Source organism: Homalodisca vitripennis, chromosome 7 (assembly GCF_021130785.1).
Source record: "Homalodisca vitripennis isolate AUS2020 chromosome 7, UT_GWSS_2.1, whole genome shotgun sequence".
Classification (NCBI taxonomy): domain Eukaryota; kingdom Metazoa; phylum Arthropoda; class Insecta; order Hemiptera; family Cicadellidae; genus Homalodisca; species Homalodisca vitripennis.
In genome coordinates, this window is record NC_060213.1 from 20,225,994 (window position 1) to 20,242,588 (window position 16,595).

A 16,595-nucleotide genomic window follows, 5' to 3' on the forward strand; every position below is an offset into this window, starting at 1 on the left:
AGGTCAGTGGGTCGAGGCTGTTCACTGAGTGACTGACTACAGTAGCTGTGTGCAATCACCCACCTTATATCACCTCCAATTATCCCTCTGGGGTCCCTCCACTGTTACCACCCTCAGTGACGAAAACCAGTTGGAAAAATAATAAAACTTTTAACTTTCTCTTGCACGACCAACAACGTGAAGTGCATTCTTGATCTTCACTGTTGGTACTTTCTTTGTCAGGAAGTTAAGAGTGGCAGTAATGATAAGAAGATCCTGTCGAAACCGTGCTTTATTGCCAATCTGCACAGTAGAATTAAATAAGCGCTTAGAATTTTGTAAACTAGGTGTATACCAACTTGTATTTCCGTAGCAATAAAATTCCTACTTAAAATCATTTTAATACCTTGAAATGATGTCATATTTAATGTTCTATTTCAGCAAAGAATAATGTCATATTTAATGTTCTATTTCAGCAAAGAATAATGTCATATTATTAATGTTCTATTTCAGCAAAGAATAATGTCATATTTAATGTTCTATTTCAGCAAAGAATAATGTCATATTTAATGTTCTATTTCAGCAAAGAATAATGTCATATTTAATGTTCTATTTCAGCAAAGAATAACAGACTATTGTCATAAAACATGTAAAGAAATTCAGTTTGAAATCATAATATTATGAAAAATAGGCTTTTTTTCATTTCCTACTGTCATAGTAGATTACCGAATGCGTATCAAGGTTCCAAACCCTAGTTTTAAGAATTGTTCTAGAATGTATCAACCTGTATTGATTAATTTAACAATCTTTATACAAAAACTTTTAGCGGGACTTAACATAGTCAAAATTTAAAATAGGCTTCTCAACAGAGTATGTCTGAAATATGTTAGTTAGGAATTTTTAAACTTGATTTTTATATAAAACATAGCCAAATATTTAAATTCATCAAACCAGCACCTTTTTTCGACTGAGAACGAGTTTTTGAGCTCAATAGGCATCAACTATTATTATCTGTGATAAATTAGTTCAAAGCTTCGATTATATGTCAATTCTTAATTTAGTCCATCAAAATGTCAATTCTTAATTGAGTAGTTGGTGCAGAACAGTTAAAACTGATAAAACTGCAAAAAAATCATAGTTCGATAATCTGTTAATTCACCTTTCTGACCAACATCAAAAGATCCATAAACAAATAACAGAAACATTTCCCGTACATCAATCAAATCATAAAAGAATACTGACATCATTCCGTCATTGTTATTAATACAATGCTGTAGCCGATCACTAATTAATAGAACTATTAATTAACAAATTTGTATCAATTGCAGACAACTTTATAAACCGACATTAATTAGTATGTGTGAAAGACAGACAATACATGGTACATAATCTATCTCGATGGTATTCCTCTATACGTGATAAACACGAAACATCTGTGGTATTCGTACACACAATCGACCAACATATTTCAGTGTCTGCTTTCACTCAACAGCCTTATTTTTTCTCACATGCTATTATTTCATACCAGACACATTCACCTGTTCAAATACACTGCACTCTTTTTTTGTCCAGGAGGCAGTCCCCTACATTGGATGCAGATTTTCAGAACTCTGTCAATTTATGTTTCTCTGTCAATTTACATACGAGATATAGAAATATTAAATCACACTTATTATGAACGTTTAAGATATAATTTTTATCTTTAAACCAGCTGACATAAATAATTTATTGTAACTAGAAAATAATTTTAAAGGGACATTTTGCAAATGAAATAAAATCAATAAAATTAATTTTCTTCACTTAACATTGCAAGTAAATTAAACGAGTTCTTCACATGTTATAAACATCCCAGTACTGAATTCCCGTTCAATCTTAAATAAACATTAGCTTTGTTAATTCTTGTTGTATCTAAATATATTTCATATATTATCACTCAGGATCATATTCTTTATTGAAATAAGACAACCATCGTGATCAATCGATTATTTATCAACCAGGTTAATCTATTACTGGTGTTATTTTACGTGAGATTGGTTTAGCGTGTGTTGAATCAATACTCGTTTCATCTTAGTTTCTTGTTGGTTATGCGGTTGGTTTGTCCTGTACATCAAATGACAAGTGTTTGATATTTTTGCAATCACAACTAGATGGTAAAAATGGTTACCACTGATTAAAATATTACTAGCAGATGAAGGGTAAACGATTTAAATTTAAGTTTAATCGTTCCATGAGTAATGTCAACGAAGACGCCTCTTTTTTCATTCACAAAACCGCTAGAAATCCGTTTAGGTTTTTGCCAAGAGAAAGTCCATTCAACATAATGACCCTCTGTTTCAACCATTGTAAACTTTGAGTAACGGTAATAACAACACCGTACATAACTCACTGTTATGACACCAAAAGTGCACCTCCTTCTCTGTAAAATTACTGTTGGATGTTGTAATTGCCGCATGCCTCAGTGGAACTGACCATTATGGCCTATTTCTACCTCGAGTCACACTATTGTTGGTTCGGAAACCGAATGCTCGGAATATGGTTGGGAAACCCTCCTAGAAAACGGGCTTGGCCTACGTTTCTACCATATCCGTACAACAAAGGTAAACCAATATGTGTTCAAGAGTCCAACTAAGGAAACATGCCTGACCTAGTTTTGCAAAAGGGCCATGTTTACCGATTGAAAAAACTCAAGGGATAAAATTAAAACTACTAATAACCACTAGACTTCACCGAGGTTGCTTGGAAAATTTCATATCTATCGCGCATTTCAATCTTGAGATGTCCTAAGGAACAGTCGAACAATCGTTAAGGAAAGAAATTTGTACATATCTCCAAAAGGCAGAAGTGATTAGTGTCAGCATTTAATAATGCTCAGCCAAACTCTATTGATGGACATGCACCATATCAAGAACTCATTTTTTTTCTATGTAGAAATGATGTTTGGTGTAAGAGAACTATCTCAGCACAAGACAGAAACTGAATCTTTTCAACACAATTTTCCCTCTAATAAATAATATTGAATACCTGTTATCTCACCGACCCGACATCATCAAGCCCGTACTCAGACCGGTTTATTCGAAAACATTTTACCGGGGCCCGGACCGGTCTCCGCCACACATCTATTTCAAGGGATTAGATAGCTCAATCTAACAACTGTAACTCACCACTGAATCTTACTATTATTAACAAAATAGTAAGATGTTTCAATGGGGTATTGGTGGTGGGGGGAGGGGGGGTTAACCACTATGATGATGGGCCTGGACGAATATCTTTTTCAGGACCTGCCAAAGTTGAATATCACCCTAGACGTCATAAATCATTCTAGGTACAAGCACCCTGTTTATGAATACCACACAATTACTACTCCTACAATATGTCTTGTATTCTTTTTCAGTTAAAGTAACAAGACGGTTGAATCAGTTATAATGTAAAATCGTTTCAAATTCGGTACAGTACCATTAAATGTACCGAATACTGCTATTTAACTACAATGTTACAAATTTGAAAACCAAAATGATTCAAGTCTACAATTGTTAGAAAAACAAAAAAGGTGAGAAACAGTCATGAATTAAAACACAAACTAAATATATTTCATATGTTCAAATACAGCCTATTTTGTTCACCTAGTGTTAAGTATTATAGTAAATTTTATGCATAAGAACTTAGTACTGACTAACGAAAACAAATATTGATCCTTATATTTTTTATGTGAACAATAATTATTGTCCAATAGTCACTAAGAAACTGAGTCACAATGTAAATAAAGACTACTGTTCAAACAGTACCATGTTATACATAGTAAGCCTTGTTGTCCATGTTGATTATCAGATTATGTATTCAAATAGGACTGATGTAATTAACCTCAACTTAAGCATTTTTATATAAGTTTAAGTATAAAATGTTTAGTAACATGACATCTGACCTTTATCCAGATTAATCTTAAACTTAGTATGTTTATAGTGTATATCTCGTACAATAAATTTAATGCATACAGGACCACACCAAACGCAATTTGTTGTAATGTACCTTTATAATGAATATTTACAACGAAAATCTCAAAAATTCTTTAAAGGTTTTAAAATTGATTGTAGGCTATGATCACGGGAACTTGAACAACTACAAGAGTTTATTTACATTACCGGGTTTTGCTACATGAAACAAATTCAGAAACAGAATCCATAAAAATCTAAAACCAGTTAAATAATACATGCCAAACATATCTCTACATTAGGTTTTGTTTAGAAAAATTGGTCTGAATAAAATTACAAAATAGATCGGCCTCTTAGTTTGAATAATTTATTCAAATTATTCAACGTCTACAATTTTTCCCTATGTAATTGACTAATTGAGTTACTATTAAGGAATTTTTCCAAAATCTTCCTCAGTAAAATTATTAAGAAAAGGTTAATTCTTTTGTAAATCCACCACTAAAATGTCAACGGATAACCAAATAACTTAATTTATCAGGATTTCTTTATCCTATTTTATAAATACACAATGCAACTGTTTTAACAGATATGGAGATCATTTCTGCTCCTTTCTATTGCTACAATTTGAATTGTTGTTGCAGAGGCTAATTAATTTTTAGCTTACTGTTATTTCTTGATATTCAATCTATCATATAAAGTCTACTATCGATTAAATTTTGTTGCAACATTAAATTTTAATCATTACTTGTTATAATTTTATTGTATATAATGCTCTTGCTGCTTTATATTTATTTATTATGTAGTGAGCTCATTTTTTGCTTTTTCATATGGCCTAAGCTGATTTCGTAAGTACTCTTTTTTACTATTATTATTATAATGTAACTCTCAACGTACTGGCTTGATCGTGAAAAACAAATAAATGATTGAATGATTCTTGTGTAGAGTGCATTCCACAACATTTTAATAGTATTTGCCTACTTTATCTTGTTATGCACCAATAATCAAGCAATATAATATCGTTCATTCATAATCTAAATTTTGCACAAAAATGTATGTTAATCAGATTAATATCTAACATAAATGAATGATTAGTGGTGGTGAAATATGGTAGCCTATACTTAAAGATCGTTTAAGTTACTGTACAAATTAGAACTTGAAAGATTCATTCATACAGATTTCTGGTACACAGTTCAGACCAGTTTAAACTTTAGAAAATTTAGAATAAATCAAAATCATTTTAGTCTATAGTCTATTATAACAAGCATTTCAAAGTTCTGTTAACAGTTCCTGCCCCATGTGGAAAATTAGTGGCAACGATATTTACACTAACTGTAGAGTAACATAGACGCCTGGGGCTAATAAATTGCAGGCGTTTGATTTCTGGTTTTTAGGCCTGTGTTACATGTCCTGTGTTTAATGGTAACAGTACCTATATAGGCCTAACTAAAAAAAAGAGTATGGAAAAGCTTATTTAAGATCAATGTGTAAGTTAACCCGAACAAAACCTAAGCCTAAATGCATTTGATCCAGGACACATTTAAGATTATAATTGACTTGTCTAGATTTCTGATAGCCTATTAGGTTCTGATTTAGTAATTCAATTTTAGTTTAAAACTTACTGGAGTGATTTCATCTTCAGATTTAAACCACTATGTAACGGCTGCAGTATGATACTCGGCCACCACAATTGAATAATCAACATTTATGATCATCTAAACAATCAAAACCTAAATGTCGAACCAAAGTACATTTTAGGTATTTTGTATTACAGTATAGTTCAGTTGTTTTTATTTATAAAAAGTATTAGTTTAACGGTGAATAAATAACTACGCTATGTAACAAATAAACAGTGTAACATTAGTTACTTTTTACTATTTAAAAGTACAAACGTATTTGACAGCTTGTAACACATATAACGCATGTTCATTGCCATTGTACTTGTGGCTATTACCCAAAAATAAATTTACTTTATTTGAATTAATTTTGAACAATATTGTTATTTAATACCGCAAAAAAGAGGTGGCAAAAATTAATTATAAACAACTTTATTTATGTTTTCAATTTAGTCTTAATTGTTTAAGTATTTCTAATTGATAGGCCTAATTTGGTCCCCTGATTTGATTGTGCTGGTGATGGCTTAATAGGCTTACTGAAGCCTTAAGTATATATAAAACTCAACTTGTTGCTTTTGGCAGTAAGCTAGGTAGCTAATATATTAGTTGTTGAAATATGGAATATTTTGATTTTTCAAGTTTTTACTCAACTTGTTGCTTTTGGCAGTAAGCTAGGTAGCTAATATATTAGTTGTTGAAATATGGAATATTTTGATTTTTCAAGTTTTTACTAAGTTACCCACTTTTATTTAAATACTGGACTTTGGCTGTAGTTCATTAAAGAATTATAAAAATCTAGAAATATTGTTTCTAGTATTTATACTAGTCTTTATTTGCACTTTCAAATCATAAAAAACTCAAGGCCTACTCAAAGAGTAACATTAAATTGTTGTAATGTAATTAGGCTACTACATTTATTGAATAAATTAGGTTACAAGTTAATTGTTTAAAACATTAATTTAATTCATCACTGGACATTTAAGGTTGACACTCTGGTACAGTGTTTTAATTTATTACTTGGACCAAAGATCAGAATTATTATAATTTTGTAAATTTATATTTTTTATTAAAAACTGTAAATAAGTAACTATATCTAAGATTAAAAAGTTCTATTCATTTGTAGGTTATAATGTGTTCTATTTTTACTAGATCCTCTTTCTGTTATTTTAGTACTGCACAAATATGGGAAGAAATAAATCTTAAAGACCCTTACTATAAGTGATGGAATAAAAAAATATTATTTATACTGAATTTAAAATACAAAAAATGTTAAGTAAAATTAATTAAAACGATGTTACGTCTATTACTAAAGTATGTTCTTGCAACTTAACCCAAATTCTGCACTTCACTTGTTGACGTGGCGTGACGGAAGAATAAGTAGGTTTTACGTAAAAAAGTAACTTATTTGGAAACTTTAAGCATGGTAAAAGTTACAATTATGTTTAATTTGTTAGATCATTGAATCTCAGGCGTATTTAAATCCTAGAACGTTTGAATACTATGCAAAATATGGCGACATATCATTGCAGACAACTGTTACACCATCCCTACTTCTTAACCCAGATAACATCTATTAGAAATATAAGTAATACGAAAATATGTACTCACTTTATTCTTCAGGTAGTCTTCTATTGCTCTAAACGCTGAGTCTGTAAGTTTCACAAAAATAACTTCTTTATTTTCCACAAAATTCACGGGGGATGACAACCCATACTGGTTTCCAGGCACCAGCGCCGCCATGTCTATCTTGACGCTTGCACATACGAACCAGCTGACGTTCAGTGGTCAAGTAACCAACTAACGCTTGTTTATTTGAGAACTGGTTTTGTTCTAATAACTCTCCCCCACTGAAATAAAAGTTAGTATGTTTAGTTAGGTTCTGTTTCTCATTGGTTTATGAAACTAAATAAAATATTTAAGTTATATTAACCACAAAGAATAGACACAAAAGTAGTACTCTTGATGTTTGCGGTAGATCCGTTCGAATTTCAACTAGGAAGTAAACTTACCTGTTTTTTATCGAATACGCCACTGCTAACATAAAGCAGCACCAGTCAAGCATTGGCACGGCTTTCCAGATTGTTATTTTTTAACAATAATAAATAACAATTTTGAAAGCCATTATTATGTATTTATTTTAGAGTACATATCTTTGAATAGATTAAATATTTATCCGTGCAAAATAACAATGTTTGTTTTAAATTTATGTTTAATTTAATATGATTTAGCCTTTATTCTATTTTATTTCGAATTTTTCATCGTATAAAATTGTAACATCAATTAAAAATAACTAAATTTAATAATATATATTACATTGAATAATTAATTAATTGTACAGAATTAAACCTCTGTTGTTTTGCAATGGGGTAGTTTTGTAGATACCACTACGTTAGTCGTTCCCAAATTCGTTTCTCTTATGTAATTTATTTATTCATTTAGATACTTTTATGTTTATATAGCAGTTTTAAATTTCGAAAACCCCAATCTTGTCATTTTACAAGTTAAAAGATTTTTCATGAACACTCTGCAAAGTTCATGAGAGAATAACAGTGTTTAAAACAAAACAACAAAGCTTATATGGTAAATTCTATGAACATTTATTATGCAAAAATTTACATACAATAATATGAATAAAGAATATAGAAAATATTCCTATGAGAACTCTTTATGCAAAATATCTCAATGTTTAGAATTATATTCCTATTTCGAACAAGTTTTTACCGTTGCCCAGCATGTCCTATCTAGAAAAACGTAATAAGATAACACAAATGCAGGAATCAAACTTTAAGGATTGGACTTTGTATTGTTCTTGAAGGAGGTTGATAAATATATTATTTAAAAGTATTTTCCGATATAAAGAATTATTTTCTCAGATGAGCTATGCATTAGAAGGCAAGGGCAGACAAATTAGAATATCTAGTTAGCCCTTCAAAATGTTGCTACATTATTTAAATTTTATTAAACTTTAAAAAATTCACACATAGCCTTGTGACCAACACAATTGAATAGGGAAATCTGTGATGTTTTAATAAAATGATTGGTTAAATAGTACCTACTTCGTTCGGTAAACTAGTCTAAGTAACACTCGTCCTTAACCAACCTTATTATGTACTCTAGGTGATCAGATTGTGGAGCAGGTTGGGAGATGATATAAACCCAATGTAAAAAATGTTGCAAGTACTTTTTTTCAATTAAAACTAAGTTATATACAACATGAATCTATTAGATAAACACAATTCATTGATTTCATAGTATTTAGTCATAGTTTACTCAGCTATTCTATTTGAACTAGATAAAAATAAAAGTAAAATAAATAACCAATGTTATTTTAAAAGTTAAAATGTAAACATTAATAATACTTTTAAAATATAGCAAGATACATAGGAAGAAAGGTTACCTGACAGAGATGAATCTTAAATCTTAAATTCGCCTTTATAATAAAGTATTTTCATTTTATTGAAAAAATAAACAGAACATTAAAAACTTAGCTTATCAATAGACTAAATTCTGTTTGTATAACTTTAGCATTATGAGACTGTCATAAGGTTTTAAACATGTATATATGAGTAAAGAGGAACCTTTATTGTGAATCATAGTGGTTTATACAAGATTGTATTGCTAATTTACCTAATTATGACCAAAATAGGTTAAAACAGATTTTCATATAAGGAAGAAGATAAGATATCTTATCTTATTTTCCCCACGGCAATAAATTTGTTTCTTTATTTAAACGTCACAGATACAATATGCGAATTAAAGCAAGATTAGGCTAATGTTGTATTTTAATTTTATTTAGTTATTAAGTGAACGGTCGAAAGACGTTGGGCCAAAAGACTAATGATAGGTATATGTCAATGAGGATTTATTTTTGTTCTTACAAGTTCTACTGTACATATATACTGAAGTTGTAGTTGTGAATTTAGGGACAAGTTTATAGTTAGGGATCATTGATGAATAAGAGTCATGTATTCTAGAAAGGATCATCCAAAGAGGACATCTTTCCCTAATTCTATGGACAGATAAGTCATACTTCATTTCATTAAAGTAATGGAAAACATTATGAAAAGGTATGGATAGATGATATGCTCTGGAACTCACCATTACACACCAATCAACATGCATATACAAAGAGCAAATCTAAAACAATTGTACTGCATGGTTTAGTTGAAGGCATTGTAAAAAAGATAGCTTCAGTCTAGTGAACGATTCTTCTTCTAGTACGGGGCGGTCTACTGCCATGCACTTAAGCTTCAAGGGTCTTTTGCGCACCCCAGAAGCACACCATGAGGCCTACCAGTCTATGATTTCAACAGTTCCACAAACCACCGAAAACAACGTATCAGGTCCTCCTAGGGAAATTCACCACCCTTTTCAAAACTACCAAATATGGCATACCGCTCCCTTGCTATTGCATGTCAATCAAAGAGCAGATGTTCAGTAGTTTCATCCTGCTCATCACACATTCTACAGAGTGGATCCTCCCGAAGAGTGCCGACTATGTGAAGATGCTTCCTCAGGTGACCATGACCCGAATCATAGGCATATAACCCGAGAAGTCATCAATCTACTTAGTGAGAGAAGGTCAGACGCCATTCTGGTGGAAGGCGACTAGAGTACCATTCTGCTCATTCTCGTACCTGGACGCAACCTCCACCTTCTCTCATGCTCAGCGCGACCCCATTTCGAGACAGCCCCAAAGTATTTACACCTTGAAATACCGCAGAACGGTTGAGAACCGTCATAATTGACGCTGAGCCCGGGTTGGCCAGAACATCAATAAGCTCTTTCATTCCCAGGGATTCCCCCATGACCAGGAACCCAACAAACGGTCACATTGTTGATTTTGGCAAGGGAAGACTTGATAGCAATCCCAGATAAGTTTGGGTTTAAATACACAAGAGTCCAGCACCATCAGTGCTGCCTGACTATCCGTGAAAATATTGATCGTATTACTCCTATATCGCAGACGAAGATTATCACAAACACATTCCATAATGGCTGCGACCTCCGCCTGAAAAATGTAGGATAAAGACCCACACACCAACAGTTCCCTGCATGGTCTCAACCCCACCATTTCAGCGCTTGTGCCGCTTTTTTGCCGTCTGTAAACCATTCAAGCTCCGCTGGTGGAAGAGGTTTCCTTCCCTCCGACCGATCGTCCCTAGGAGGTATCACAATCCTAAAAGGTTTGTCGAAGGAAACTGATCATAGATCATGTGCAGAGCATCCCCCTGAATCAGGAAGCGAATTCTACAGTGCCCACTGCTGCAGCCCGACCAGAGTCCCGCTTGCTGAAGACAGTAGGCACTCCTTCTGGCTATAGCCCGAATAACAATGTCCAGGGGGGCGAGGTTGAGTGAACAATCTAGAACTTCACCCAGGCACACTAAGAAAAGCCCCAATCATAGCAAAGCAAGCCATCCTTTGGATGCCAGCCAGACGAGCTACCGCCATCTTGGCCTCCGTTTTTGGTCACCAGAGAACAGCCCCATATATTAGTGCAGGTCTGACTACGGAAACATAAATCCAATACAAAAGCCTCGGCTTAAGTCCTCAAAACCCACCTTACTGAACGATTAGTAAATGGAGTATAGAATTCTTAAAAGAAAAATTGTATAAAACGTGTCCATACTTATAGAGATTAAGGGAATAGACTAATAAAGTTCTCTAATAAAGGTATCATTGCATGCAATGGAACGAGCAAACAGACTAATAAGAAATTTGTCAGTTCCTTCTTGACAGCAGGTCTTTGAAGCTGTAGTTGATTTCCCGTGATTTTCAGAAAAGGAGTTTTTAAGATAAGGTAGAAGTAACCTATAACATAATTGTAACAGCATATCCACTGACTAAGGAGAAGCTACAAAAAAGACGTTTGGAATAAAATACAACAGCTGTACCCATGCAAAAAAACCTTCTGATGGGGATTCTTCTGATCTGTGTCAGGTACCTCTCTGAAAACATCGAAAAAGACTAGGGACTCAGAGGTCTATAGTTTTGACAATGAAGAGCAAGCGACAGTTGAGCACTGCTGGATGGACTGTAAAGTCATCTCGAGCGTCGCAAGATGTGTATTTTCCCAGAGCTCTTAGACGCATAAGGTAATCTCTAGAAGTTTAGTAATCAGTCTCAAGAAAATTATACCTAGTCCTATAAGAATCTTTGCGCTACTTCTGGAGTGACAGGATATTCTGGATGGGTAAGGTTAGGAGCAGGGACCGCCTCCTGTCGAGATCCACGAGGAAGAATTTAGGTCACTAATCTCAAGTTTGTCTCCTCGGAAGAATGGAAAGCCAATTCTGAACCAGCCTCTCCAGTCAAAGCAGGCAGAGGTAGTAAACCCTTATGTCTAGGCTAGCAAGAACATTTTAGGAAACGGATCCCACCAACTCCAATAGTCTTCTGCCGCAGTTGACTAGACCACCCGAAATACCCTTGCACCCCAGAATCTCGACATTTGCGGTTAGTGATGTGCCGCTCCTGGACACCCATAAGGTCGCCTAGATTTAACTGACACATCAGTTTTTGCTGTGCCCAATGTGGGTTCAACTGGAAGGTATCAGCCAGAAGTGAACCCTCCTGAGGGGTGAGTTTTCTTTAGTCGAGTTCAAGTTTCCACTTATAAAGTTTACAACAACGTCTTTAAGCTTCAGCGCATGTATTACTGTTAGAAGATTAATCTTCTTCAATATCAAAAACTGTTTGTGTAAAGTGCAAACTAGGGTGTCACTTGGACTGCCTTCACCAACATCGATGCCCTTACAATGTTTGAATTTGTCAATTAAATAAAACCAATTATACTGTAAATATGTATATACACTTTATTGTGTTTGTTTCTAACAAGACATGATTTTATTATAAATAGTTACATATGGGCAAATTATTTACAAAGTTATGAAGAAATTTCACTGAACTTCTTTATTAATTTATCCTGGCAACAGCTCGTAAGTAACAATTTTGAACTTATATGTAGTATATAAAACAATTACGAAATAGGCACTAAATTAATTTCATTTTCTTTGATATAAACCTGTTTCAGATAGTTTGTTGCTACCAAACATATTGTCAAACGCATGACTAATAAGGTCATGAGCGGAAACCGACATCCTACAAAAAAACCTATTTACAAAAAAACATTGATAGTCCAAAAGATTTTTGTTTTTAATTATCTGTAAATATTTTGGATTGAAATTTGATGTGCTTACTAACAACTTATTACTACACACAAAACAAAATTTTCCCAGACAAAAAATGAAATAAAAGTTAAGTTTTTAAATTTCAAACTAAAAAAAAATAAAACAATGTGACTTTTTAAAATGTTTTTAAATAATTATTTTTTTTAACAATAATAATATTATTACCCATAATGTTACCTAAAAAACAAACAAAAAAGTGTTAGTTTATGATGTGCCATAAGAGACTTAACCATGTTTTCTCTAATGTATGTCAAAAAGCTGTTTTATGACTTAGCACTACTGAGTAGCACATAGCGAAATGGCTCTGGAACTTTACAGATGACATTGCGAAAAACGGCCTGGCATCAAAAGGGTTAAGCACTTGTGGCCGGATATTTAATTTTTTATAATTTTGCCATCTTTGATTGAGTCGTAGTCAGACCTAACCTTGTCAGCTGTAAAAGTTTCATGTTATATTTGCAGAGATTCTAAATTTTTGTTTTCATACGAATAGAATCAAATTTATTCTAGCTTTCCTCATGAGTTAATTTCGCTACAATATTACAGTTTTGTTACGAAAATGGCAAACATATAACACAACCAATATACTGGTTCCTAAAACACATTTTAAAAGGGTTTGTTTAATTAAACTGAAGCAACAACTCAGAGAATGTTTTCACAGAGTTTTGAAACACTTCGATACGTTACCTAATATGTTTAGGTTTAACCATACGTTAAAGATAGCCTCAAACACTTTATCTTGTTGCAGCTTGATCTTCTCAATTAGTTGTAAAACGATGATACAGTAAGTTTACTTCAAATCAGGCACTATTGTATCTTTTCTCGTTTCAAAGTCTTTTGCAACTGATTGAAAAACCTGAGTGTTTTTGTTTTGTTTGCGTCTTACTCACTCACTGAAGAAATTCCTTTAGGATGTACTTTAACCCTTGATTGTCACGAACGTATTACAATCATAACTAAAAAAGAAAATTGATTTATGTGGACCTTTCCATCATACTTTAAAAAGTTTACGTACTTTGAAATATTTATGTTTCTGTTACGCCTTATTTTGAAACGGCTATTTATTGGTATTTATTTGAAGAAAAAGGAAAGATTTACTTTCCATTTCAAATACATTCCAAAAGTATCAATTAAATAATGTCGAATGATTGAGTCTATAACCTAAACCTTGTGTGAACATTTTTGGTCCACCTAAACATAGACTTCTTGGTGGGAATTTTTATTCAAATTAGTTACATGGGCAGAACATTGAAAAAATGCTGTACTAAAAGCTAAAAAGTTAACTTAATAAATGCAGTTTAAATTAATTAAGCATAAAATAAAAAGAGACATAGATCAAATTTTTGTTTCATGTAATATATTAAATACCTATATAGAATGTTCTCATGAAACAGTTTGTGACGGTAATTTTGTTCGTGCTTCAACTATTTTATATAAAAGTGAGCAATACAAAATAATATAATCTGAACTTGTGAAGCAGTCTCTGCTACATGTTTTGTGGAGTGATGACAGTTTAGTTTTAGACATTCAGGGAAACACCAATAAGTATAAACCTCATTGGGAAAATGAAGTAGGAGATCCAGAACAGTGTGTGGTGGTGTTGATAAATTCCCAATCCCAGTGGGATTGTTGGAGAAGGTGATATATTTCCAGTGGTCACAGTACAGCAGTAGAGTTACTGGTAAAGCAGTCTATTTTCAGTTCCATTATGGAACTTTTGTATCAGGACTGCCAGAAAATCTGGCACAGTTTAACCTGTTGCTGAGATACTGCTTTTTGGAGAAGCTAATGCATATTTAATGTTGACTAGAGAAATTGCTGGTAAAAACTGTTTTGGCTTTTATGACAATGATCTAAAATTGTCTTGGAATATTTTTTATGATGATGGCGAAGCATTATCAATGCCTATGCTTTGAGGGAACAGTTTCATGCATTTTTATCTAGATACACAATATTTTGAGAATGAAATGATCTAGACCTATAGACTTGAAATTTTCCATGAGCTTCAGTTCTATATAGACAACATTGAGTTTGATGATAGTGCATCTTGCTTCATGGGATTAGGCTGAACGCCACTGAAGCCTATTACTTAGGAAGCTGGCACAATTTTTCATATGCCTGCTGGGGAGTTTTAAAAATGTCTTTTCTTTATGACTTTATCTATCTGTCCATAGGACGTATTAAGAATGAATGAGCATAATTTAAAATTATGCATGCATCCTCAGCAAACCCTGTTACAAGACATGTGACTCCTTTGTAGGTGATTGGGCGTTTGCTACATAGACTCAATTATGATTAAAACATATAAAAATGGCAAACAATACAATGGTAGTGGTTAGAAAAAAACCATCCTCTAACTCAATTAGAGAATGGCTCTTGCCGTTCTTCCCAAATACAATATTCAAATGTTAAGGCATAAATGGTTGAACATTTTCTCTTGAGCGTTTCACAGAAAGTCTTCATTTTGTAGGGTAGCGTAATAATTAATGGGTAGTGTTGATATCACTAGTAAGATAAGTAGATCTCCATTCCTCTTAAGAAGACTGGAAAGGATTTTTCAGATATAAATACTAAACACATGTTAGCTAACAATGGGTTAATTCAGAGACTATCAAAAATCGGTCTGAACAGTTTTGCAACTCTTGTTTATCTTAATTATAGACAGTCCCATTTTATCAACTCTATGAGAATATTTCTTCATCACAATTAATCTTCACATTTAATTAAATCTTTTAACCATTTCTTGAAGTTTAATTCGTATATTTCAAGCGGCCTGTACCTTTAAATAATCTGGTAAAAACAAAAGTAGCTTTATCCGTTTTCCTCTCTCCAAGTGAAATATGAGATGATGGATTTGGATCTCTCCCAAATTCAAAACTTGGATGCGTCACTACATTTGTACATATTTGTCACTTATACTCACAATATTTTAATATAGAACACCTGTAGGTAGATTTTATATAAGGCAAATAAAATCGTTGTTCATTAATATTGACAGTGGTGTTATACACCTAAGGCCATCTGGAAATGTAATAGAGGAATGATTGTTTTAAAAGAGACCTCTGTTGCTTACCTTTTTTGTCACAATGCAGAAGATATCACAATAATTCACTTGGTAGCTTTGATTTTTGCTCTCGGTAGATCCAGTTTTATAAGAACATCTGCTAACAGCCGTGGAATTACCAGTAATTGTACCAGCTCTACAGAGATTGTGCAGTTCAGCCTATTCAAGTAACTTTAAGTACCATGGCCGTTAACCCAATTTATGGATCCATGATGGATGCATAAAAGGGGAGCTGTCCATTGACTAACACATCCTTCTGGGAACCAGAGGAAACTTAATTGTAGGATCCATGGTGGATGACTAAAAGGGGAGCTGTCCATTGACTATAACACATCCTTCTGGGAACCAGAGGAAACTTAATTGTAGGATCCATGATGGATGACTAAAAGGGGAGCTGTCCAGTGACTAACACATCCTTCTGGGAACCAGAGGAAACTTAATTGTAGGATCCATGATGGATGACTAAAAGGGGAGCTGTCCAATTACTAACAGATCCTTCTGGGAACCAGAGGAAACTTAATTGTAAACTAAGTTTTCTAGCCGGTACACTGGAAGGATGGGACACACTTGCTGATCTTGATCTGGTATGATCCTAGTTTGAATAGGAACTTGCAGATCATGGTAGTTGCCTCCGTACCAGGAACTGTGATACAGGTATTAAGTTAACAGAATGGATCCAGGTATTATGGAAGAAAGATGTTATAAAACTCTGGGTAGTGTTCAACTAAAAATAATCTTTTTCCAAAATCATCAGTATCGGTTGATCCGTCATTTGGTTGGTTATCACAGTGTCAGAGCCAACTGCAATTGTTTAGAGTTT

General features: G+C 33.2%; 1 protein-coding gene across 1 annotated transcript in view; it reads right to left on the reverse strand.

Moving 5' to 3' along the window:
- Positions 1-7,295, reverse strand: part of LOC124366975 (RNA polymerase II elongation factor Ell) — a 142,045-nt gene extending 134,750 nt beyond the window's left edge. The window contains exon 1 of the mRNA XM_046823613.1: positions 7,127-7,295. Coding sequence (XP_046679569.1) covers positions 7,127-7,258 — 132 coding nt within the window. The 5' untranslated portion in view covers positions 7,259-7,295. The remainder of the gene's footprint in view (positions 1-7,126) is intronic.
- Between the last annotated feature and the right edge of the window lie 9,300 nt (positions 7,296-16,595).